The sequence below is a fragment of the Scatophagus argus genome, chromosome 8, assembly GCF_020382885.2.
Source record: "Scatophagus argus isolate fScaArg1 chromosome 8, fScaArg1.pri, whole genome shotgun sequence".
NCBI classification, from domain to species: Eukaryota; Metazoa; Chordata; class Actinopteri; family Scatophagidae; genus Scatophagus; species Scatophagus argus.
This window is the reverse complement of record NC_058500.1, coordinates 16,001,778-16,028,886: the sequence shown is the minus strand read 5'-3', so window position 1 is coordinate 16,028,886 and position 27,109 is coordinate 16,001,778. Positions and strand designations below refer to the sequence as shown.

At 39.4% G+C, this 27,109-nt stretch overlaps 1 protein-coding gene across 5 annotated transcripts in view; it reads right to left on the bottom strand.

Annotated features, from left to right (window-relative positions):
- LOC124063310 (kazrin-like) overlaps positions 1-27,109 on the bottom strand; it is a 152,251-nt gene that overhangs the window by 107,488 nt on the left and 17,654 nt on the right. For 4 of the 5 annotated variants that reach the window (XM_046396829.1, XM_046396828.1, XM_046396831.1 and 1 more), the window contains one exon: positions 25,749-25,906. In XM_046396829.1, coding sequence (XP_046252785.1) covers positions 25,749-25,906 — 158 coding nt within the window. Of the gene's footprint in view, positions 1-25,748; positions 25,907-26,034; positions 26,189-27,109 lie in introns of those variants that run through there. The other variant, XM_046396832.1, reaches the window with a different exon arrangement.

The window sequence follows — 27,109 nt, the reverse complement described above, 5'->3', positions numbered from 1 at the left end:
GAGATCCTCGAAGTTTTCCTTCAACCGTCCGACTATCCTCAGTCGAGGTCAGCAGTTCCCAATCTGCATTGTAAACAGCGTGGATGCAGTGCAGCTTCTACTTTCTGAGTTGCTGGATGGTTTGCTAGAACTTCTTCAAAGCTGACCGAAGGTCTCTCTCCAAGGTCCAATAACTGAACATCACTCGGGCGCTCAAACCTCTCCATCACAACAACGTGGTGGTTCATGGAGGGAATGGCACAAATTCTAAATTAAGTCGCAATGCACAGAGTGGTTATATTTTGTCTCATAATTAGTCATGTGTGTGTTTTGGGGCATAAAATGACTTAAACTAGTCAGAGTGTCATGTTCCCTGGTACAAACCAGTTGGAAATCCCTGTCTAAGCAACTGGCACTCGTCTTCACTGAGGGATGTATGTGGTCCTTGGCCAGTGGATGCGCTGCTTCCACCATCTCCCAATCATCTGTCCCATCAAAAACTCCAGTTGACTGCATATAATTGTACAAATATTTAACTGAGGAGCAAGAGGAGGAGGTGAGCTGCAGTGCCTCCTTGTGTCAGTCAGTTTTAGGGTTGGGTTGTGATATGATTTTGTCAAATATCAATCCAGAATCAAATCAGTTTGTCAATTCTGAATCCTTCCATATCTCTCACAGAACCTACATTTTGCTTTCATTGCATCAGTAACAAACTCTGGTGTGTTGCTTTTACCTTACCTAACTTACCTTTTATTCATGAGCTGTTTCCAAATACTGATTTATTAACTTGATGAGGTCAAATTGTTCACTCACTGAAGAGTCAACCCCAGCTAAGTCAGTGTTTCTTTCTCTAAAAGAGCATCTTTGGGATTTAGTTATACAATTCATGGTAATTATTTACAATGATATAATTTACCAATATCAACATTTGTCATTTTAAATGGCAAAAGCATTGTTTGTTTTGTACATTGCTCTTTACTGGTAAATTAAAAGTGAAGAGATGTTAAATAGAGAAATAAATTTGTTGAGCTTTAATACTGAATGCATGTTTTCTGCCAGCCAACAATGGAAGCGGTTATTGGAAACCAGTCTTGTTCAACTGCCAAAACTGACTGCAGAGCCCTGACATTTTTTAACATTTCTCAATTTTGTGAATTTATAAACACAAAAGTTCAAATTTCTCTGTTGATGAAAGAGATAAATTTGATTAAGTCAAGATGCTGCTTTAAATCTCTAAAGCGATGATTCTCTTACTTTTAATTTCACCTGTTTTTCTTTTGTTCCATCTGTTTCTTTCCCTCATCCCTGATTTTCTACCCTAAAGATGAAAAATGAGGGACTGGGGTAGCTAATATCTCATGGCAAGGAGCAAACTGGCTCCTAGTGAATGATATCAATGCCTCTGCTGTCCTTGCAACTGCCAATGCTTCATGTACCACGAGTAAAGAAACAAAAAACACAGATACAGCAGGATAAAAACAGTAGGTTGACACACAGATAAGTTTCCCATTTTGTCTGACAGGGGTTGGAAGGCAGGGAAGTGTGCTATTGCCGTATCCTGTATCCTCATCTCAACTCTCTCAGGTGCTCTAGTCTCTTGTTCCATTCAGTCTAAGCTATTGCTCACATCCTTCTGCTTTCACATGGCCTCTGTCTGTGTGAGGCAGATCCAGACAGCGATGGCAAACAGACATTTTCAATCACGTCATAACGCCAAATGGACCCTGGCTCCATCATAAAGGCTCAAGGCTAAACTCAGACCCAAACAGATTTGCAGGCTTTGATGAGAATTTAGATACATGATCCTTTGAAGTGAGACAAGCAGGGAACGAAGATCTCCTACAGGTTTATAGGCAAAGGAGCAAAATGCTTTTATGTCAGTTTGAATCCGGTTGTGCAATATCTTCAACGGCTTCTCACTAAAGGCGGTGGAGATTTTGTTTGTGTTAGAGATGATGGAAGTGGATTTTATGCCCAAGCAAACATTTTAACCTTCAAACACAAAATCCACCTTTGAAAAACCTTCAAAATGAATACAGTTTATACATACATACATCTGAATACATTAAATACAAAACTCATATTTCATCCCGAGCTTCTCGTGGCTGCCCCATTAGGAAATTTCTACTCCATTTTAGGTACGTGGTAGCATCTACCTAATAACCAGGATGGACTGGAGTTATCTGTGTATGAGCAGACGCCCAGTATTAAAGGATTCGGATCAGGACTGGGGACCCAAGAAAAAATAAATAGACTGGGACATTCAATAGAGCAGAAGTCAACTTTCCATAAAGTGTTCTTTCAAACTAAGCAATTTGGTGATCAGACGACTGCATTTTTTTTTCAACAGCATCAGAACAAAATCTCATTTTGATGATGACTATGTGTTTTTACCACCTCCGTACATTTGTTCAGAGATGATTGTAGTTAATGGTATAACATAGTGGAGAAATTAGTGAAGTTTAGTTCTGTTAAAAGGCTCTTCTCACATTCACACACAGATGTTTGCAAAACAACACGAACAAAAAAGCCTTTTCAAACACCAAATGCTGTTGACGGCTACAACAAAGATTCAAAATGCAGTTCACGACTGCCATTAAAATGAGTCTTAAACAAAGCCATTGGCTGGTGGCCTGAAGAGCTCACAGATGGTCCATTTTTCCTGCTGAAAGGGAGTGTGTGGATGCACGTCTGATGCTGTTAGTGTTCTGTGCACTAAAATCCATGCGTAGGTGTATGCTGTTTTGCTTAGTGGGGTTAATTGCACGTATGAATGTGTGTATGTATGGGTGTGTGTGACTGAATGACTGGCTGACTGGGGGGGTGAGGGGGGGTGTCAGAGAGAGAATAATTGTGTGTTTTGAGGGGCAGCTACTGTCTCTTCTTCTCAGTATTCAGCAGCCGTCGTCTCTGTGACGAGAATGTAGAGAAGCTCTGTTTAGGTGCTGTAGGGGAGTTGACGCTGGCTGACAGGATGCATTCTTTCAAAACCACTTTCTTTCAAAGGCACAGCACAGGAATGACAAGCCTTTCTACACTTCAACAACAAAGGTGGAGAAAAAAAATAATGAAAATATATTCTTTCATTTGTAAGAATATGACAGGAAGAGATTTTATGATACAGAGACCCTCTTCTTTAAGACCCTGTTTAAAGCCATTCAAATATGTATAGCATCCTGATATAAAATAATACATTTCATTTATGTAACATTGGTGATTGCTTCCACTTGTGTATTTAAATAGTTGCTTTTTTTAAAAAAAAAAAAAAAAAAAGTCAGTTATCAGTTATCAATTGACAGTGCCCTGTACATAACCTTTTGCTCTTAGCTACCACTGACAATGTTACTGGTTGATACAAGATGAATGTTACTGTACTTTAATTTGATCAGTGCATCTGTCTGGGAGAGGATAATTTATCATTTCACTTCCAACAGTCTAATGAGCTTTTAATCAATTGGTGGACCAAAGATGTTATCTCCTGATTTTTATCATCTGTGATTTCAACTTCATGTCACCATTAGTCTGATACTCTGCGATTTGAATATTGACACAATATAACACAGGAAGTGATGAGGTCAAAGGTCTTCTTCTCACTTAGAGCTTTTACAGTCTGGTCATTTGCTTGACCCCCTTCTTTATGCAATGAAGGATGAGCATAGCAGTGTTGAATACTGGAAGTTTACAAGTAAGTCTTGTTTATGAGCCACAGCATGCCCCCTGGCTACCCAGAGGCAGAGACTACAAATCCAAGCTGAGATAACCTGTAACTCTTCCTTGATACCAAGTACCTCACAGGTGTTGGAATAGATTTCACAGCAGAACTCAGCTTTCTCTGCTAATATAACACGCATTGAGGAAATTATTGCTTCCACTGACTACAACCTTAGCAAATAGCAAGTTTGCTAACTGAATTTGACGTACCGAGATGAGCTTAATTGTCTTGTTAAACCAATAAAAACACACAAACGCAGCAAATATGCGCAACCGCAATAGCCCCGAGTTTGTCAAAATAAATCCTAAATTTACAGAGTAAATCACTAAGTCTGTTGCTGTGTCTTGCCGTACGCAGGAGGAAACACAGCGCGGTAAAAAAAATTTTAGCATAAATGAAAACACTAAAATGATGTGGATTAACGGTTTGCTTCTTTATAATATTCATGTGTGATTCAGCTCAGTGCCACATGAGCTGATCAAGTGGAGTGTACAAAACTTAATTTTGAAAATGAATGCATTGCATATCAATACCTAATGATGTTTACACTTGATTCATTTGCTGCAGAATTAAGTAGGCTCCCATTCTCGTTATTAGAAAGAAGAAAAAAGAATTGGTTACAGGAATGGGGAGAGGAGCCTCTAACACACCTCAGGGAATCAGCTTTTCCATCACTCTTGGTGTTTTGCATTGTACTTCTCAAAATATGCAGATTCTTGCAAATGAACTCATTACCTCCAGTATTAAATTAGTGTAGAGTGTTTGCCAACAGCAGAAAGTGCTGATTATAGGAACAATGGGATGTGGACACCTATGTGTGCTTTGTACTTCTAGCCTAAGTCAAGCAGGCAGAGACAAGCCAAAATCAGCACCTGTATTGTCTGAGGTCAGGGGTTCTAGGTCCTTGTTTGGTGCGACTCTTGACAGCAATACTGGTGTGCAAGACTGTGGACACTTTGCACTCATTCTTGTTTTTCAAAAGACAAGTGATTAAAACAAAATGCAGACCTGCTGAAAATGGAGTGGACAGCTGGTTTTCTAAAAGAAAACCCCAAACCCTTTGACAGTAAAGAGGAGGAACATTAGGACATAAGTAATGAATTCCTTTCTTGTGAATTTAATATCAGATTTCAAATGGAGATGGTTAATGATTATAAAGACAATCACAGCCCTATTAAGTAAATGGCTATATTGTACAAACCTGCGTCTGATCAATGTGGACTTAACAGATAGAGGCGTTTTTGAGTTGTGTGTTGTCCTAAGTTTGTAATTTCTTTAATCATTTATTAATCTAAAGAAAATTAGACAAAACCGTTGGACAGGATCTGGACTTTGGGTTTGTTGTGTTCACTGAAAAGGATGTAAGGACAGCCTTTTTGGAAAAGTGAATATGTGAATTTTTGAGAGACTTTTTCTTTCCTGTGTTACCCAAAGGTTTGGAAGTTTGATTAATATCATCCATCAATAAAATCAATACTCTACATATGTAAATATCTTTAGATTTTCTCAGTAAATTTTCATTAAGTGTCAGTTAAGTAAAACTAATTAACCTCTACATTTACGAAGCCAGATATTTGAAGGCACTAATGCTGCATGACAAGTCACAAACTCACACACTAAAGGACATGATGAAGGTGACATACACGGTCATGGGTGCGTGGCTCACAGTCAATAAAAAGATTGTTTCTTTTTTTTGTGAAAGCAAACCACAGTAATGACTGCACAGATTCAAATATCTGGACCAGGTGTGAAAATGCTGCACTGAAGTTCATGAAATTGTGACAAACAGATTAATGTCCATATTTCCCTCTTTCCAGCTGCCTATGAAGATGTTAAATGCTTCATATGCTAATCTAGAAAGTAATTCCTCCTGTCTGTGTAGAGCCAGACAAAGGGTCATCTCTGTTTGACCCTGAGTTGACAGAGCAGAGCATGGCTCAACATCCTCCAGCACTTCACAGCTGGGTTTGGAAAGCAAATGAAGAACAGGGCGGCATTAATGAAGTGGTGAATGATGAGCTAAGAAGTGTGATTAAAAAAAGGGCTTTTAGAGACTAATCCAAGTTTGGCCAGTGGGGAGATGAAGCACCAACGTTTGAGGATGCCTAACAGCTGTTACCAGTCTGGTCCAGAGTTCTGTATGGGTGGGATTAGTTTGCTAGCTGTGTATCCAAATATGATTTTCTAACTCAGTGAGCACAGTGAGCCTCACTGTGTAGTCAATTATAAAGGAAAAAGTCTTAAAGAAGTGAAATAAGCAGAGAAGCAAGGTGAGTAAATAACATGTCAGTCACTCAGCTTGCTAGCTGTGTGTATATGTGTGTGTATACATGTGTGCGCGTGTGTGTGCACTCATACACAGCTAGTCAGCACGCATTCATTCGGAGTCACAGGAGTAAAAACTGAGAAAAACATTCAGGACCTTGGTGATGTGAAATCTGCAGTATCTGAGATCACATAAGTTCACCTGACCTGATATTTTATTGAGTTCTGTTTGCTTGACCTCTCGTCCACAAGGAAGACCCTCCAGCTCAAATTCATGCCAGCAAAAAAGTTTTTTAGAAAATTATAACAAATATCCAAATCAATAATATACCATGTAAAATAATCTGCCCTTAACTGAGTTTACAATTACAGTCCAGTTATCAGAGTCTGGAATATGCCATCAGTATCATTAGATTTTTCAGTTTTAATAACAATAAATACATTCATATATGAAAGTAATCACAAATGGATTCATATATGCATTAAATCATGCATTCTAAAATACAAAACAATCACATTCTCCAAACAATAATTATACTAATTTAATCTGTCTTTAAAAGACAAATTAATAACTTTATCTTAAAAAGGCTATCATCCCATGTCTTTACACATCTTCTATTGCAGAACTGCTATAATTCTTCTTAATTTATATCAGTGTGACAAGACTCACAGGTGGACCTCAAAGGCACATGAGTGATCAATCATCAGTGTGAGGGGCCTGGAGAGGAGAATTACCATGATTTATGGCCTTTTTCACTGTTATTTACTACTTGTGTCAAAAGCAGCCACATAGAGGTTAACTCATGGGAGCATCCTGATGAGGGCAGAGGAAATCAAATATAGCTAAGGGGTAATTATCTGAGAGTGAGAGAAGAAGATGATGATGGAGAGGAGAAGTAGCACGACCGAAATTTTCTTTTCTCTTTGTGTCAATATTTGTGTGTCTACAGCTGAACACAAAGGGTCAATAAACTGAGTTAGACAGTATATGGTGAAACATCCCATGAAACAAGTACGTATTTCATATTAAATTCTGACAACTTTAAATAAACTTGAATAAGGAAGAAGGAATACATGTATGATGCAGAGGCAGAAGGCAGAAGAAAAGATTGGGAAGTGTACTGTGCAGGGCTCAGTCAAGTGAGTGATCAATATTCAGCAACACTCTTCTGTGATGAGTCATTCAACAAATGATACAACCCGGATCAATGGTCTGCGGCTGCAAAATTCAAGCTATTCTTATTCTAAACTTCTTGCACACCCTCAGCAAACATAATGAATATTTCATGACAGTGACACATTCTGACATCAGAGCAGCTTCTGACTGTGCTGTTTGCTTTCTTTTCCGTTAAAATTTGGAGAATTTCTTAGCATCATTTATAGTGCCGAGGCAGAATCTCATAGTTCAAAGTGACTGATAAGAGAAATAAATAATGTGTAATTGTCAGTAAGGACACTTCCACTTCTCCTTTGTCAGCAGTGATTCTCATATATTTTCGTTTATTTCGGATCAATCTGACAGGTTTCTGCTTTTGTTGTGTTTGCTGTCTGAGGATTCACATACTGCCAAGGAAATGTGCTATTAAACATGCTGTGTTAACTGGCTCAACAAAATGCATAAAATTTAGCAAAGTCACAAAAGCAGAGCATCAGTTAATGCTTATTCAATTTAAAACCTATGTTACCTAACAATCTAGAAAAGTCTGGTGTATTTTGAACAATAACAGCCACATGACGCATTAAAGAGAGGCAAGTTGTCTCATTCTAACGCTGTTGTTTACATACCGTGATCATCTGACCTTTTCAAACAGAGCCAGAGCATGGCAAACACAGGCAGGAAGTCAGATGAGGAAACTGACCTTTTTTAATTTGGCATGAGCTCAGTCTGATAGTGAAGTTATCAGACCTTTCCATCAAAATTAATATGAATCGACTTCAATCAAAAATTACTCAGCTTTCATTCACTCTTCCAGTTATAGCTGAGTAATCGACCCCCCTAAGAACCTCAAATAGATCATGGTAATTCTAACTCAGTTAGGGTCATTTCCATTTCATCCACTTAATTAATGCCCAAAATACATTAAATTAATCTTACCGTATTTATTGAAATCTGTCAATCACTTTGCTGCACAATTCACCAGCCGTGATTTGCATATGACTAATTTCTCATACAGTGTCTGGAATTGAAATGCAAATTACTGGAAGCCATTAATATCCATACGCAAACCAGGGGGGACCAATAGCTCACCCTTATTTGATAATGAATAACGTTGTCTTCACAGGGAGGTCACACCGCAGCTAAATGGCTGAGGACAGATTGTGCAGCATGGTGCAACATTAGCCATTACACTCCAGGTGCAGTACTCTCACTGTGGGTTATTCATGCTTAAAAATAACAGGCTAGAGAGGTAGAAATTAGCATACTGCAGACAAGAAAATATATTTTATTTTTTTTCAAATCCATATGGTCTCAAAACAGAGGCTTTGCTGCTGCATTGCATATGCATCAACAAGAGACTGCTCTCTCCCTAAAAATGACATTAATCACTCTTTCAAAAAAGATCATACCCAATCATGCTATTATCAATTCTTACCTACTCTAACCTGTTTACCCATAAAATGTTTATTTTGTTTTTTAATTTTCTCCACAACTTTCCAAGTGTTTTGCTGCCTCTGTTCCAAGCTGTTTGAAACGTGTTGTTGACATCAGATTCAGAATAATTATAATTATATATACAAAAATCAAGTTGACGAGGTAAAACATGAAATATATTGTCTTTGTACTGTTTGCAGTTGAGGACTGGCAAATTATAACACTGTTTGATTGTGTTTTACAAAGTGTTTCTGATTTTTTTGGGTTGTACTTTAAGACAGAACACCTTCAGTATATAATAAACAAAACACAGAAAGTTGGCTTGATAAGAGTTTTGGGAAACAAATAAATACAACACACCAGATATATAGACAGGCCAGCAGACAGATAGGATCAACATTGCAGGGATTGATTTAGCAGCATCATAGGAAATTGCATACTTGCTTCAGGATATTGCTCTGACTGCGCCATGCTGAGGTCTTGCTGCTGCTACCCAAAGAGATATGAGCCATTTGCAGCATGGCACTACGTTCCTATCACACAAACCATCTAATAACTTCTGCCAGATAGTCAGATGCTACACTATGGTATCTTTATCCAGAACAGATCAACCCAGGAGCGACACCCAATCAAACTCCTTTGTCTTTAGCCATCCAAATCACACTATACTAATAATGTTATACACTTAAACAGGCTTACAGGATTACAACCTTTACATTTTTCATGTAAAAGTAAAAGCATTACAGCAAACTAAATCTAGTTTTAATTTGAAAAGCCCATCTGAAATCCTATCCTCCACATTAATGAGGAATATTCATAAATGCAGTTATATTCACTGAAAAAAATGTGGTGCATTTTGTAGCTTGGGACCCCAGTTTGGATACAAATAGCTGATCTGAAAAACATCCGGTTATCCACGTGAAGCAGCTGGATGGCTGCCACCAATAACACAAAGGGTGTTCGTTTAGCAGTTCAAATGTGTTGGTGTGTGTTTTGTGTTTTTTATTCCTAATTACAGATAGCAGCAATGGTTGCTTAGTTGAAGCTGAAAGCCTCAGGGGAAGAGGACACAATTGCCTGGTGAGAAAGTGAGAGTCATTTGTTCTAATTTAATATTTATCTGTTGGAGGAGGCTGAGCTATCTGAAGGAGCTAAATTAAAAGATGCCCAAGCATGCCCCGACAGAGTCAGCAAAACATACCGAATAATAGGCAGCTCTGATGACCCTGAAACAGAAAGTGAAGAAATAGTGTGGCAGAAGATAGGGACCCTCAATGTTTGTGTGAGAGAGACTATGAGGGAGGCAGGAGAAAGAGGAGGACTTTGGACATATGAACACAACAGCAGGAATCAAGCACTTTGTGCCCTCTATGACTGTACAGTCACAAATCCATAGCAATAAACGCCCTTATGACAATGCACAATCTGAATGTACAGCCAGAGCCTGCTTTGACTCAGTGTCATGGTATCTCAGTCAGAGATATGAGAGGTTCATTTGCAATAACTGATATCTCCATTTTGATTTACTTTCCTAAATCATGTTTGTTGTTGTGTACTAAAGGAAATACAATTCAAAAAAATTCAACAATTCAAAAAAAAAAAAGAAAAAAAAAATCTCGTCACTATAAACCACAAAGGAAAAACATTGCACAAGCTGTCCTGACAAGACAGCGATATCTGGATCTGGAGCAGAAGAAAACCACATCCCCACTCTTACTCCCACCTATAAAGCTCTTACTGGCTTTGTTGTCCTTCCAGTCAGGGAAACAGTTGTCCACAGGCAAAGCACCACATGTGCTGCACTTGAATAGCTGAAATAATAATACTGTAGATGTGGACAGTAATTCAGGGGTCTGAAACCAGCCGATAACCCTGCTTGAAGAATTTTAAAAGGAAATTCCAGGCTTTTATTCAATTAAAAAAATGTGCAAGATTTTGTCACAATTAGCATATGAAATCTTGAGTTTTGGCTAAAATGTGATTCCAGTTCTTTCTTGGATCCAAGTCGACATTGGTGCCAGATTTGAAGAAATTTCCTCAATGCTTTCCTGAGATAATGGATTCATGAGGATAGGCCAGAATGAAAGGGATAGATGTATGGACGAACCAAAATTGCAGCTATCACCAGCAAGGAGGCATAATAAATCAATTTAGGAATTATAACAAAAGAAAAAATTCATTGAGTGAATCAATTTTTCACAACCCCCTCACAATTACAATAATATCAAAATAAACTAGATGAAGACCCCTCCAAAGATGTGATAGACAACAATTAGCAACAATTAATTTTGAATGTGCAGCGACCAATGAGTCAACCCTTGGACCAACACTTGGCTGGCTGGACCAAGCATGTAACTCCATCATTAAGTCACTTAGTCACAGACAACCCCTCTGTTGGGCTGGCATCTGCAGCCCAGCCAAAAACAAATCCGAGGTCAAAAAAATTAAAAAAGTACAGTCTCATGCCCTCATGTCAGAACTGTCGGGAGGAGGCAAGGGTGGTGCTGTGACACGTTTTACTGTCTGGTACAATGTCATTATTTGCAGTATCATGGATCATGTGCGTGACACCTTTATGTACACGTCTAAGAGAAACCAGGGATTTGTTCAGAAACTACAAAAGCCTTCTTTTTGTTTTACATCTTGGTCATGGAATAACCTTTGGGAAAACACAGCTATGGTTCTTTTTGACAGAAAAAAACTCCTCCAATTTGGCATATAAGCCCCTGTATTTTCTTGCCCTCAGTGTCTAATTTATTAAACAGTGGATAGCCTATTTTGGCATAAAACTAGCTCTTAGGTCAGACACAAAGCTCTCTGAACTCAAATGATAAGTATGGTCTAGTTGACTGTAGTACCATCTGGGGACCAGTGCAGCAACCCCCACTAAACTCTTTCAATAAAATACATGAATTTATTGTTCTGCTCAGAATTACAAAAATCAATTAAAGCCAACGTAAGATCTCTTTTATGCAAATCCGGTCTACTGTCCAGGTAACTCCTTTGAAAAATGCTTCAGTGAAATTAGAAAGAGTTAGAGATGCACATACAGTAGCACTCTGAGCAAAGGAAAAGTCTGTCTATTACTCTGTCAGCACTGCATTCATCCTGAGTGCGTCAGCTTTGTAGGAAGGCTCAGCAAAACCTCATGGGAAACTGCAATTTAATCCCATTTACTCTGGTATTTAACCACAAGGAAATCTATCCTGTCTACTTTTACAGTCTGTAATTGCTGCCCAAGATCAAAGAAAAGACTTATCTCACTCCACATTAGGAATAATATATTTTTTTTTATGCAAAGCAAAAGACAAAGGACAGAAAAAAGTGAACACAAGAGCGAGCTTGGACCACTTGTTTATCAGGGCTCAATTTACCTATTTGAAGTGTGCAATTTTGGTCCTCAGCGTTTGCTGTTGTTTGAAGTGTTATTTTTGTGTCACATTTGGAAGGAACAGGCTTGACAAACAAATATGCCCAAGGGAGGAGGCACTTAAATGTTTCTGAAAGTATAAGTACAAATATGCATCAGAAATGTGTTATGGCAATCGAACAGTTGAAATGAAATATAAGAAGCAAGTGTGACGGCAGTAAGACTAGACTGTATTCTGAAAGGTGTGGTTGTTTCATTTCATTTTTTAATTTGGATGGTTGGTTGATTTGCCACAAGTATTACCACAATTCAGTGCACCACCCTTGACTTTGGAGATCTGCAATAAATCTGCATCAGAGGCATGAGAGAAAGATGTACTTTGTGTTCATATGTGGGTGGATCTATTGTGAGGAATGGATATTAATTTAAAAAAAATAAAAAAAGTTTGGCCATTGCACCAGGAGCACAACATAGTTTACAAAGCAGGAAAGTCCAAAGTGGGCTGGAGGTCAGGACTGACTTAAATCTAACACCCTACATGAGCAGAACGTGACATTTGGGTCGCTGAATTGCTGTGTCTTGCACGTCATTGATGATGATCGATAATGATGAGTATGATCATCATTTTTGTTTACCCTCATTCAAAGGAAGCAAAGCGAAAGAGAGAGAGAGAGAGAGAGAGAGAAAGAGAGAGAGAGAGAGAGAGAGAGAGAGCACCTGAGATAATAGTGTCCACTTATAGACACTGAACTTGCAATGAAATACTGATATGATGTTGATCCATGAATCATTTTCAGGTTTGCTTTTGCTGAGAAAGTTAGGTAAAGGTAATAGTAAAAAATGCTGCTCAAGCTGCTGGCGTGTCCCTGCCATAACCAAGTAGTTTTTATGGCTAAATTTAACCAAATTGCTGTTTCATACTAAAAACATGTTAGATAGACATCGACATCGAAGGCTTTGAGCATCGCACACAGACGGTGTAGGGTGTCTGCATAAGAAGCAGAGGGGAGGTACGTTACAAAGAGGCGTTGTCCAGGCCTGTGGGGCCCCTGGTCTGTCTTGTGTTTGCCTAGAGCTGGGTGTGGCTACCTGCTCCTGACCCTCCTCCTGCACACTTATGGCTCATTTAATCCAATCCATCCAATCCATGTTCGTGGTAAAACTCTTTTGATGTTCTTGCTTGTTACTTGTGCTTTTTATTTACTCCTGTTTCCTTGTGCCCAGGTTCACCTTCGGCTCTTCCCCTGACCACCGTGCCCAGCTCTGCATTGCCTGATTGTCTTCTCAAATCCTCGTGGACCCACATTCTTATTGGACATCGCCATCTTGTCTACTACTGCCCTGACCATGCCAGCGGACCTCCATGGATTCTGGATTTTAAACTTTCTCTACAGTTAGTTAGTGAAATGAACTTTGTTTGTTTGTTTGGAAAAAAATTATCAGAAGATTTGGACTGAGCATTTTGTTCCTGTTTTTTGTCTTACTGAAGATTTGGTTTTTGATATCTTTCTGAGACTCTCCTTGATCTCATTAACGGAGCTTTTACTGTTCATCTGTGTCCGTGTGTGTGTGTGTGTGTGTGTGTGTCTTCTGCTTTGTGGGTACAGTTCAATTTCAGAGCTAAACCTAACAGGCGTGGGTATCTGACAACATGGGATTAGAAAGTGATGCTTCACCACAGGCTAACTTGGTGTTTCAAAAGACAGTTTGTATTGGTAAAGAACTCAATCCATCAATAATAATAATGATAATAACAATAACAATTGTAACCCAAAGTCAAGTGATGCATTGGGTGTTCTTATCTCAAGGCTACCATGTGATCCAATAAGCTTTTTCCACAGCTGTACCACACTGATAAATTCTCCAAAACTGTTGAAATGGAGAGGGTTGCCCTCCATTCATGCTTCAGCACAACATGTTAATGATTTCAAAGATAATACATCCTTTAATTATTTTTTCACTATGAGCCACTGGAAAGTGATTATTCTGAAACTAAACACTGCTGAGCTGGGTATTGTTCATTTCGCCCTCTATTTATTGATTCTTTGAAACCTCATTCAAGAGCAAATAATCCAAAGTGATGAGAGGGCTTTGATGACAGCATCAGTGCTTTTCAAATCATGGATTAGGTCCATGTGAATTGTTCTATTTCATCTCCTGCTGACTCACCAAGCAGGCTTTACTAGAGCTATTGGTGTCAGAAACGTGATGCCCACCTCCTCACTTTAATCACATATTTCAAAAACACTTTATCATCATTCAATCAGTACAGCAAGGCTCCCACTCAGCGAGTTGTTTCTACCAAGACTCACACGAAATGAGCAGCTCAGGGCTAAACAATTTCTGTTGTGTTTAAAAGAGAGTGAAGAAGGTTTAGAAGGGTAAGAAATATCTGATGTGAAGGGAAATCTATTTGTTCATAAGTCTAACATTGAAAGGCTAACAACAACAGGTTTGGTAGAAGGAAGGAAAGTACAGTTCATCAAAAACTTATTGATTCCTCTCTGTGCAACCTAAAATGTCATTGCGCACTTTCTCAGCAGCCCCCAGCTGTGAATGGGCCAATGAATTTTTTGTCTGTCTGTTTTTGTTAGCTTGAGACTGGTGACCTGTCCTGAACTGTATCTCACCCAGTGATGCTGGGACAGGTTTCAGCTCCACTGCAATGCTACCAACTCTTTCTAATGCAAAATAGTTAAACCTGCTCCAATGGTAATTTATATTTCACCCCATCACAACATGCCATGTTGTTAAATTGCAAAGATGCCTATCAAAGTGACATAAAATCGTAATCAAGTAGTTTTTGTGTCTAAATTTAACCAGTGCTGTTTCACATTAGTGTCAGATACATGCTGTGGCAGATAGCCTTTGAGCATTTTATTTAGTCCAAATGACTTAACAGCCTACCTGCCTATCCACCTACACAGCTGCCTACCTGCACACATTCTGCTTGTGCTTTTATTGTGCATGACGGCAGTCTTCCACAAGGCTAGGCGGATATATTGTTAGAGCTTTCAGCGAGTTAGAAGCACAAAAACTACATAGAAAGTGCAGCCAAAACTTCCCAATACTATCATGCAAGCTTGACAGCTGTGTATGTTAACCACAGCCATCTTGCTTGTTTTCGTTCATTACGACATTGTTAGGCGTTTCCTTTCCTGTGACATGAGTTAGCTGGATGGTGGTTAGAAGTTACTTTCCAGGTCTGTTGAATATCCAGCCTATAACAAGGCGCTGCATTGCTCTCACAGTTGAGTTATGCTTTTTTTTGCTCCATCAACAACACAAGAAAAAAAACAAGAAAAATCTATTTTTTACATTTGCAAATCAATGCGAGTTGTCCACATCCACATCACATGCATGCTTTGATCAAAGGGTTTGTCATCTACAAAAATGTTTTATCCAGAAACAGATACTGCAAAAGAATGGCAGCTATCTTGTAATAAGCATCATCTAATACTCTGGCCAAAAAAGTACACCGTGTGAAACGTGAATCCCATTGTACCGAAGGAGTGCAGAGTCACTGTATTAAGCCTCCTCACTCACAATTCAGATTTCAGTCTTTCTAAGTCACATCTATGCTACACTTTACACCACGTCCTGCTGTCATTAGCTTGATTTACTTTCTAAAGCCTTCTAACCTTGATAGAACCAGCTGCTACCAGGGATACTGCAGCGTACTTGACAGTTGGATGCAAAGTCAAAGTTAATTTTGGATGGCACAAATACAAGGAAAAGGTCAGAGCAGTCATTGGCAGTTACAGGTTGAGGCAAAATACAGAAAGGGACACAACAGTGACCCCATATGCATGTTTGTACACAAACACATTCATGACACTAATGTTTAAAGGCAGGAAACGGAACAAAAAGATGAAGCAAGAGGGACTAACAAAAACTTATATATATTACCTCCCTCCTCTTATATCTCCTTTTAATGCCATGCAAATAATCTTTCGATGGCCTGTTTCCATAGTAACTGCACCCTGTGCATATGTGTGCACACAAACACACATCTGAGGCAGCAGCCCAGTCACCTATTGTTTCCACTGCATCAGCAGATGAGCAACGTCGATCAGGAGAGCACTGTACCTGAAGTGGCCTGGCCTCACTGAGACAGAGTCTGCTCTCCACGTGAAGAGGGAGATGGATTCATCCCATAGCTGGCATTCTTCTCTTAGTTTGTGATCTTCTACGTTTAACCATGACATACTTTAGCTGGCTTCAGGTAAAGTGTCACACGTTAGGGCTGAAATACGAGGCATGGATATAAGCTATCACAGAGAGAAGGCACAGTGACTTTTATTTTATTTATTTAATTTTTTTGTTCTGTCTTTACAGCAAGGGGCTTCACCGTGTGCATGATGAGTTCTGCCAAGTGATAATGCAGTTGGTTATGCAGGGTTTGGAAGTGTGGGCTATATTAACTGAATAAATCATTTTAACCACAGGCTCGTGGGTACACATTGATTTGACTGATTTATTTTAATATGCAATGTAAAAACAGAGAGTTTGCTGCGAGAGTCTGCTATGCTGTATGGGCTCTGATACAATGAGATATTTATTTCTCTGTGCAGAGTTTAAAAAAAAAATCAACCAGCTATTAAAAAATAGAGATGAGCCATGCAAAGTTCACGTTGTGTTGAGTTCGTGTGGTTTCAGTGTTTAGTGGAACCGTCTCAACTGGTTACAATGGACGCACTCTTCTGTGGGCATGCTGCAGCAGATGTGCCACATGGACTTCAGCCGCGATGCAAATACTTCCACTCAACATCCAAACACCCACAAGTTATTTAGTTGAATCTCTCTTAAGTGACAAATACTGGGTCATTGGAGACAATCATAAATGCATTTTTAAACAGTCTCAGAGGTCTAATATAATTCTTCATCCTCACCAAAATGCTTTCACAGTTTAAAATAAATACAAAGAATTTGTCCACAAGCCACTTAATACACAGCATTCTACTGGATAAAGCGAATCTGTATATCAGCTTCATTATTTATTCTGATCCCTTTCTAATTGTAACAGCAGGCACTGCATCTCTTTGAAGACATTCTCATGTGGGTTTCACAACCAGTCGATGCAGCATGATGAAGATGACATGAACCGCTCACTCAATACCAAAATCAAGACCATTTTTTGAGCAGGACAAATCCAGTATTTCATGCCAAGGTCAGACATTTTGTTGATTAGTACATCGGGGATGACTGTGTTGAAGATGTTAGTGAATACCGGTGAGAGCTTGATTACAGTCCCAGTTATGATATGGACTCCTTCAGGATGAGCCTGCACCTGTTTGCTCATGTTGCTGTACATGCGGTCAAGTGCAGTGCTAATGTTAGCATCTGGAGAAATATTAATATCTGTAACAATCACTGCCGTCAGCTCCCTTGGTAAATAAAAGGGTATGCAAATGACTGACGGAGCCTCTAAATCAGGGGAAGGATGCACATTTATCTTTCTGTATACCAGGAGATCAGAAAGGACATTTAGTCATTGTTGTAGCCGTGTTCAGAGACCAATTCAAAGAGGTGGTAGTCTCAGAATCTCTGAGGCATTGCATTGTGGATCAATGCAGACTATTAACCATGTTGTACTGCTATTCCCACAGCTTGCGTTTGTCTATATAAAGACCTTGACCTCTAATGGTAAGGGCTAAAGCTTGTTGAGAAAATGGATTCAGGAACTGTGCAGCGTGTTAAAGGTTTGCACAATCATCAGCTCTCCCTGGAACCATTAAGCGTACTCCCCAAATCAATAGAGTAGTCATTTTAAGTTTTCATTTCAGGGAGCTAGCTTGAAACATGCCATTATTTATTCCATGTAATGGGTCTTTAGATGAAAGGTGAGTGGAAAGACTCTCTGCCAGCAGTCTGTGGGAAAGTATACGTAGGCTACATCCACACTAGTGTGTTTTCTTTTTTTTTTTTTTTAAATCAAAAATAAGATCTGTCCAGATAAGTGTTATAGCAACTTTTTAGATCTGATTTCTGTGCAGAGAAACACACACTTCTGAAATCTATCATGTGACCATTCACATACACTGGGCATGCACAGGGTAGTGGAAACAGGAATCAGATACCGGTAGTCTACTCTCCTTTCTTAGTAGCAGAAAATCAAAAATGAAAAAAAAAAAATCACTTTTGCTTTTTTTTTCACTTTCTAACATATGACACAAGTACTAAGGCAACAGATATTGTTTCTGAAAACAGGACAAAAATGATGAGGCAGTTAAATGCTCTACAAAAAAATTCATTCATTCATTCATACATTCATTTTCTATACCGCTTATCCGTCAGGGTCGCCGGGGGACTGGAGCCTTTCCCAGCAGACTAAGGACAAGAGGCGAGGTACACCCTGGACTGGATGCCAGTCTCTACAAAAATCCTCTACAAAAGGATTTTTTTTTTTTTTCTTTTATCTGTCTTTTTATTTTTTTGTCTTTTTTTCATCATTGTATTTTCAATGTGTTTTTGTATCTTTCCAAACAAATAAACAATGTCAAAAAGTCAGACTCACCATAATATCACAAAATGTACTCAGTGTTCGCATTTAAAAAGTGCTGCTTATAGCCTACATACACATGTGCTCTTTTGGTTTATATTTGCAAATTTAATTCAAATTGCCTTTGAATTATAGATTATATGCAAATACAATTATTACTATTACTATCTAGCTGCACTGCTAAATGTTAACAGAGGAACAGTGAAGTAGACTAATGTTAGATAACACATGCAAAATAGGCTAATCAAGCTACTGTATATTAGCACACTTTCAGACACGGATGCATAGAAACGAATTCATTATTCCAAAGTCCACATTCATTTGCAGTTTGTCAGAGTCTTCCCTCATTGATAAAATTATCCCACCCAACACTGTTTCTTCCTGGCTTCATCCAAAACCAGCAGATTCCACCGGACACGGGAATCACTGGAGTAATACACCGCCATGTGCAGAAAAGTTTTTCAAGTGTTAGGGGACTGACAAATCAGGGAAGGGGATGCACTGGCTCATCCAATCAGGATTTCCATCCAGACTAAAACACAACCCTGGCATTTTGAAACTGTAACAGGGTCAGCAGTGTTTCCCAATGTCTCTGTTTCAGTTCAGCTCTACAACAGGGGAAAGGTGTGAAGGCACGGTGCAAACATAACAAAAGTTATGCATTTTTAAAACAAAAACTTACTAGCATGAATGTAGCCTCAGGATTTTGTGCAAAAACACTAACAAATACCCAAAACATGATTCACACAGCTAAGTCAAAAACAAAAAAAGAGAAACAGAAAATCGAATTCAGAATCATTCAGAATACTAAATAGCTCTTTGTTGGACCACAAAAAGAACACAAAAGACACTGTTGGCCAAGGTAAGCAGGACATATTGCAGGCGCAGGCAAACAAACTTTCTTGTTAGTCATCGGCTAACATACAATGTGTGCTGATGCTGATATATATAAACTATAATCTGCCAGTACTCTTCAGCCCTTACTCAACTGTGTATCTTCAATATAGTTTGTGCACTATGTCTAATTCTTCTGTCTGCTGACCTTTAATGGCAGCTCAGCCACTCAATGTCACTGCTGATACTTTTGCAATGTTTAGTGGTCACGTCATTCACTCTGATGTGCCGTTCAAACTGCAGAAAGACAGAACTAATTATCATGCCTGTCAGGTAACAGACAATACACAGTGTAGAATAATGAGAAGTTGTGTTCTTCTTGAGTTTTGGCATCTGAGGGGGCACAGTAATGGATCTATTATTTAGATTGGCTTCACTTGATATTATTTCATCAATGCAGCCTCTTGTTTTTGTTTTTTTGTTTTTTTAATACAGAGTGTTTTTGGTCGGCTTATAAAACACAGGGAACATGAAGTTAAAGATTCATAGTTAAGGCAAAGAGCCTAAATCAGCCAGTGACTAAAGCTCACCATAGCTTTTCCTTTTTTTGTAATACTGTTTGGCAGCTTTCACCTGAGCTCATCAGATTCAATCTGCTCAAAATTGATTTTTATGGAGAGAAAATATTAAGGCAAGCAAGAGGTTATGTCTTTGTAAAATGTTTACTGCTGGGTAAACTTCAAATACTGAACTGCATAAAAAGTATTCAAAAATTTTTGATTTTTGATTAATTTGTTATACGTGCGTTATGTCTGACTCGCCTACACTGATTTATCAGACAAGTGAAGTTTCTTACATGATAAGATTTTCTACTAACTCGTGACAAGTCCCATACTATTACTGTATCACTATGGTAGGCAGGCAATATTCATAACTGTATTTCTATAATGAAATGGTTTTCAATTTATTACTTAGAGATAGGAAGATAGGCCATCATTCTCGATCTGTTGAGCATGCAAATCCACCAGATAGAAGAGGAAAATCGTAATATCATGCATCTCACAAGGAACAATTAAACTTAAAAAAAAAAGAAAATAAGACAATAAAGAGTAAAACATATGATTTTCCATATTCCTTCTGGATACTATCCACTCAAAGAATGAAATATCCCGGGGTGAATTCATCAAGTGCAATGTTCTTGACCACAACAGCATTAAAAATTACAAGGGTTTGACTTTGTTTGTGTAAGTACCCTTACTTCAAATAACATTCTCAGAGATCAGGCAATTATAACTTGGAGGAAAGGCAAAGAGTGTCAAGAATGAATCTGAAGTGTGGAAATGATAGAGGTTTCTAAACAAATGACCTTAAGTTCAAGCTCGCTGCCTTTGATGTGAAAGAATCATTTTCAAATTCAAAGAACACAGTCAAGCCATGAACTTGAACTTTGGGTAAGCTAATTCCAGTATTTTGAAAATGCTGGTGGATATTTTGACAACAGAATAAAACCCAGGAAACACTCCGCCTCTTTCCAACAATAGATGAAGACAGAACTTTGAACCAAATTACCCAATTTCCATTCTCATTTGTCACACTCTCGGATTCAGCTGAGGCACAATAAGCCATCAGCACAGTAGCACATGGCACCATATCTGACTGGCCCTGAGTGGCGCAGGGCCTATTAGACAGGCCCGGTGCAGTCAGAGGAAGGGTTGAGAGGGCAGATGGGACCGAGGTGATGTATTATGCATGGGTAAGAACCATACTCTGGAGGGCCAGCTGAGGCCCCAGTCGGAGAGGGACAGGCTGACCCAGCCAGACCCATCACGCACTCAATCCTCCTCCCAGTCCTTTGAGACCGTGGGCAGCCTGTGCTCTTCCATGACCCTGGGCACAGGTCCAACACTATTGACTAATATATGTGGAAGTCAGTCTTTTGTGCTGAAATATTAATTTGGATAGTTCCAAGAGAGGCATTTGATTCAATAAAACAGACTAAAACAGATTTATCTAATCTACACTAACTGCAGACAGGGGATTATTAATTTAGCATATGCTCTGATTTAAGTAGTATTGTTTTGTTTTGTTTTTTTTAGGTACTTATGGGCAGAAGGACAAACGGGACACACAATGCTGACATCATAACACACTGACATGTAACAGACATGCATGTTAGAGAACATTTGCACATCCAGCAGAGAGACACTGGTGTAAAGATGAGCTGAGTTTAACAGCTGACTGCTAGTCAAGGGCTCATCAAAAAGAGAGAATCCTTTTACACTACACATCATTTGATCTGTTGTTAATATGAAAATAACACAAATGTTTTCAGTGGTTTATATAATTCTGCAGTCATGTAAAGGTTCAGAAAAAGGAGACTTTGTAAATCTACAACAGTTAATGGCAAAGCTGAGTCTGTATGCTTTACAGCCGTACAATATTGATTCTCTCAGAACAACTGGCAATACCAGCAATATTGATTCGGCCTGTGTTGACAATTACTGGCTTTTTGTGAGAATTTCATCACATGAAATATTGATCTGATGTTTCTATGTTCATTGTGTTTAGCTCTTAAATTTTGTGTAATTCTGTACTTGTTATAAAGTGACCACTGTGTGTATGAATCAGCTTTACTTCTCCTGTAAGACTGATGGACGTGTCTGCAGCTCTCCACTGATGATTACAGCAGAGCTGAGGTCGGAGGGAAGCAGACAGATCTTATTTATCAGCGTCTCTACTCAGCCATTGTCACAACTCCCCATTCCCTATGTCCCCCTGTTCTTAAACTCTTCCTTTCTAACACCTCCACCCTGCCCATTTCACTCCACTCATGAGTGACAGCTCCGCTAACGTAGCCACAGCCAGATACAGCACGGGGAATGGGAGATACAGGGAGGGTCGGTGTCAAAAGCTCAGCAACCAATCTCCTCCCAGCTTGATTGCAGGATACACAACAGATGGACCTTTGGAGGACAAGGAGGACTCACAGAAAGCAGCTCTGCAGTGAGCTGTCTCTTGCAGGACAAAGGTTGCCCCGTTTGTGTTGACAATAACGGTTCGTTTAAATTGTCATGTTTTCATGATTTGTCATGATAAATATGAGTGAGGTGGTTTTGAGAACCTTAAGTTTTTCAGAGATTTGTGGTCAACCACTTCATTAAGTCAGGGTGTTTCTCGGCTGGTGTGTTTCAACCAATTTAAATTTCCAGGTCTGTGATATTTCCAGGGTTTCCATGACCACAGAAACAGTCAAATTACAGTTTCTATTTACTACAGGTTGTACCAAATATTCTCTATACTGATTATCCACTTTACACATGCATTGAGCTTCTCGTTTTGAGGCAACAAAGAGGACAGGATATCCTTGCCAGCAGACACCTGCTCCATGACATTTTACTTGTGCTATGACTAAATTGAAAAGAAAAACATTCGAGAGTGCTGACAGAATGAGAAGTACCTGGACTGCAAGTAAATTAACAAGACAGAGTTGGCTGTGTTGCCTGAAAGAAAGATGGCTACCTGTCTTGAAGAGGGAGAATGAGAGATGAAGTGATAAAGTGAAAAAAGGAGGAGAAAGGCGTGTTCAGTGTCAGTCAGCAGTCTCTCAGTAGTCTCCACGTCTCCTCTCCTTGCGTGCATGTGGATTTTCCTTGGGTTTTGAGCATTAGACACACTTATTAGACTGAGACGACGAGAGACTGAGAAAATCAAAGAAGCAAAAATGCTAGGTGGGCACACTTTGTTTGGATCTATGTGGTCACCCAGTTTGTATAAACCATACGCATATAATAATGAACAAACAGAGGGAACCAATGAGCACCTTGTATATTACAGTTGATGGTTTTATTCAACAACATCTGTGACGTTGTGGCTCACACAATACATTCCTCAGTACAAGTGAATCTGTATTTTTGTGAGGAAACACAAACGATACCGTAACAAATTAACACAGCAAGCATATGCGTATTAAATCGCCAACAGCTCAATCCCACATTGACATTGCCACTCCAGCTGGCAGCATCCTCCCTCCCTTCCTCTCCTAAACTGAAGCTCCTGCCTCTAATTTCCTCCTCTTCCCTCGCAAAGGTTACACGAAATTATCAACAGGAACATGAGCGAAACCGGAAGAGAAAGCGGAGGGGGGGAGAATACATGTGGGTGGGTGGGTGGCGCTGTTAATGACATGTCCCCATCGTCTCTATTTGACACAGCAATAATGGTTCAGTAAGTTCATTTATTAACAAAAACTGCCACACTGGCATTTCACAAGCATCAACCCTCAAACATTTTCACAGCTGCTTACTTGAGTGATTGATGACCCAGAAAATTCATTTTGAGGACACTGAGGTCAGCTCTGAGAAAAAGAACACTTGGAGGAAAATTCAGTCAAAGACGGGCGCGGCAGTAATAAAAAACAAATTAACTGTAAGAATACTTTCCAGCACTATGTTTGTATTCAGCAGACCCATCACTGAGCTGAGGGAATTTCAGTGGACACTGACGCAGATGGAGGAAATGTAACCTTGTTGTTGCACCCCTATTACACACAGTCAATATTGTCACTTCATCTGTGGCCCTTTGCCGGAGCTGCTCACAAATGGCATTCTGTGTCTAAAGAAGCAATTTGCGTTGATACAAAGTGAAGCATGAAGTTTACTCTTACACTCAGGGTCTGCCAGGCGTCAGCACAAACTCTGTATTATTTTTTTATCTTTGTTCTTCAAGATCACATTATCCAGCAATTTATGAGGTGGATTAAATGCATCTGGTCTTTATCAGTCCTGGATAATCTCACCGCACTGCACACAGGTCTGCGACTAAAGTTTATTTTCAAACTGATTATCCCTCCGTCATGGTATAAAATTATCAAGCAAGTAATCATTCAGTGTGAAAATGCTCAGCACAACTTACCTAACGTCTTTACATTTGGTTAGGACCAAAAAACAAAAACACAAAAGCACTGAATTTACAGCGATATGTAACAGAGAAAACCAACAAATGTTTGAATGTGTTCAGCTGCAGCAAGCAATTGACTTAAATGACTGATGAATTATCTTAAGTGCTGTTGAGTAAATTCCTGCTGACTGACTAATCAACTGACTTATGTTTTTTAAGTACTAATCGCACATACATATTATATTACTGCAATCAGACCTTGGAACAAGAAAAAAACGGACGTTCAATTTTAGCTTTGCTCAGTAGGCAGCTCAGAGGCATCAGTTGTGTCTGCGTTGGCTATGCAGCCATGAAGACTCGGTCAGCTAACAGACTAACATCAGTGTCTCTCCAACAGGCTGACAGCATCATTAGCTTCTCCAACAGTTATGGTTTGAGTAGATTTTCAATCATAATGTTTGAGTGATCACAATGTTGCCAAATTTTATTGCCTTTGCCATGCAGACCTAACAATACTGGCAGTTAATTTAAATTTAGCAAAGGGTCTATGTAACAGCTAAATTCTTGTTTTAAGATAGAATTTTTTTTTTCTCCGTGCAGTTAGGAATTGTTTCTGTCATGCCAAAAATCCTTTAATCCATTAAGATAGGATTTCAGACTGAGGACGTTTCTGTAATGATGTCATTAATTCAAGTCACCAGTTGAGAAGACCGTGAGTCTTCTTGCACTTCAAGTGAAAGTGATTTAACCGAATCACTTTCTTGTTTTTGCTGTGTCACTGTACACAGAGCAGGACAGGAGCGTCAGCATGGCAAGCTATAAATTCTACAAAATTACCTCATCACAAAAGTAAAACTGTGAAGAAAGCAGAGATGGGTACTAGAATTGGCAGCAGTAGAATTGGCAGCATGACGGCAGACAGCACAAGGCAAAGCAGCGTGACTCCAGCTCTCTGCTCCTGTGAGGACTGTCAGCCAAGTCACTTCTGAACCGGACAGTGGTGCATCTTCCTCTACTGCCGGCCGTCCACTGCGAGCGGCTCTCCGGCTGACAGTGCCATCAGCTGCCTGGCAGGAGAGAAGCTCTGTGGTGTGCTGGGGATGGAACTATGACGCATATTTCTGTTTTCTCTTACTAGAAATCTGATATTTTCACATCCACAGTTGATGAGGAAAGACAATGAAATGTGAGTCTAACAGGTAAAAAAAAAAATTATTATTGAAGGCTGAAGTAGAAGTTTAGTGTGGCACTGCACTAACACTAACTGGGCAGGAGACTGAAGGTATGAATTTCATTTCTGTGGGTCAGGTGCATTGAAAAGACATCAGTAATCACACTGCATGTTTATAAAAAGAAATGTACTCATATATGATTCAGAAAAAGAATAAACCAATGAACCATAAGCACGTGATTAATTAATAAACAGAAGACTCCTGATTCAGGGAAATTTCCACAAATTTCACTGCTGAGTGGAAGAAGCCATATGGAACTAAGTCCCCCAACATGTATACAACAACTATCATGTCAGAGGTGAGCCTCCCTTTCAGCAGCCCACCCTTCCTTCATCCTGAGCTAACAAATGTACTGGCTCATGTACCTGTGCATCCACAAGGAGGTGCCTCATCAGGGTCATGGACTTCTGCAGTGACTCCTTCTCGGGAGGACGGAAGGCATGCTCCTCCTGCTCCAGGGCCTTGGGTCCAGTCACCATGAAGCTTGCAATCTGGTCATTCAGGCTGTTCAGAGACTGCACAGCTAGAGGGACACACAAAAATAAATGTCATCACAGAAAGGCTGTTAACACATACAGCATTTGTACTGTATGTAATTAAGAAAAATATCCAGTCATTAATCTGGTGAATTTAAACTCAACGGCACTCAACTTGCTCCTCCAGGAAAAAGATGACACTACCAAAGACAATTAAAAAGTAAAAATTATAGCTTTTTATAGGCCCTCTCTATCAGAGCGCAGGCAGGCTTAAGTGGATCATAAAATGCTCTCAATACCGAAGCGTCACTACACACACACACACACACTATCTCTTCTTCCTTTGTGGATTTAAAGCCACTACTGAGCAGGAAAAGCAGAGATAACACAGTGGAAGAACACAGTTTCCTACTGTCATACTGTCACCGACTTTCTCTGTCAACACCCTTTCTAGTCCAGAATGTTCTTTGTCGGCCTGAGAGCCATCCTGTTTTTGTTTCCCTGTTCTTGCCCTTGTGTGTCCCTGGCAAACCTCTCCTTTCAGGTTTCCTCCCCAGCTAGGCTTCCACATTAAAAACTAGCCAACCCTACTGTATTTCCGTCTTCTCACACACATACACACTCACAGACTTCCTTGATCCTTTTCCATTTGCCATAAATCCCCTTTAGTCTCTGAAAGGTCAGCACAACTATTTCCGAGGCCACCCACATGGTGGAAATGTTGGATAAGTGAAAGAGCTGGAGAAAAAGCAATTTCCATATTTTTAGCATAAGTATCTTTTGTATTTTTCATGAGCTTAAACACTAACCCCTAATGTCTCATTATCCATTTTCCCCACTTTAAAACTTTGCTAAAATCTCAAACTTACAGCATTGTCAGTTATAAAGGGAGACAGAGGTGTGGTGATCAAGGACTGGCCTTCTGTCCAGAGGCCATCTGATACACACTCCTACATCTGTGTCCTGCTGGAGTCATGCACGGTCTCATTTCTGCCAAATAAAGAAAATCAACCTGCTAAATCCACGTAGAAAAGGTTGATTTTAGGCCAAGAATCTGGATAGGGTCGTTTCAGGATGAAAATATAAAACCTCTTTCACACACAAAAGCCCACGCTAAAAAAAAAAAAAAGAGAGAGAGAGAGAGAGAGAGAGAGAGAGAGAGCATAGATTAATGTGTTACATAACCAAAAAATTCTTTCACCGTAGTTGACATTTCCAAGCAAATAAGCTTTGAGTAGGAAATTTGACAA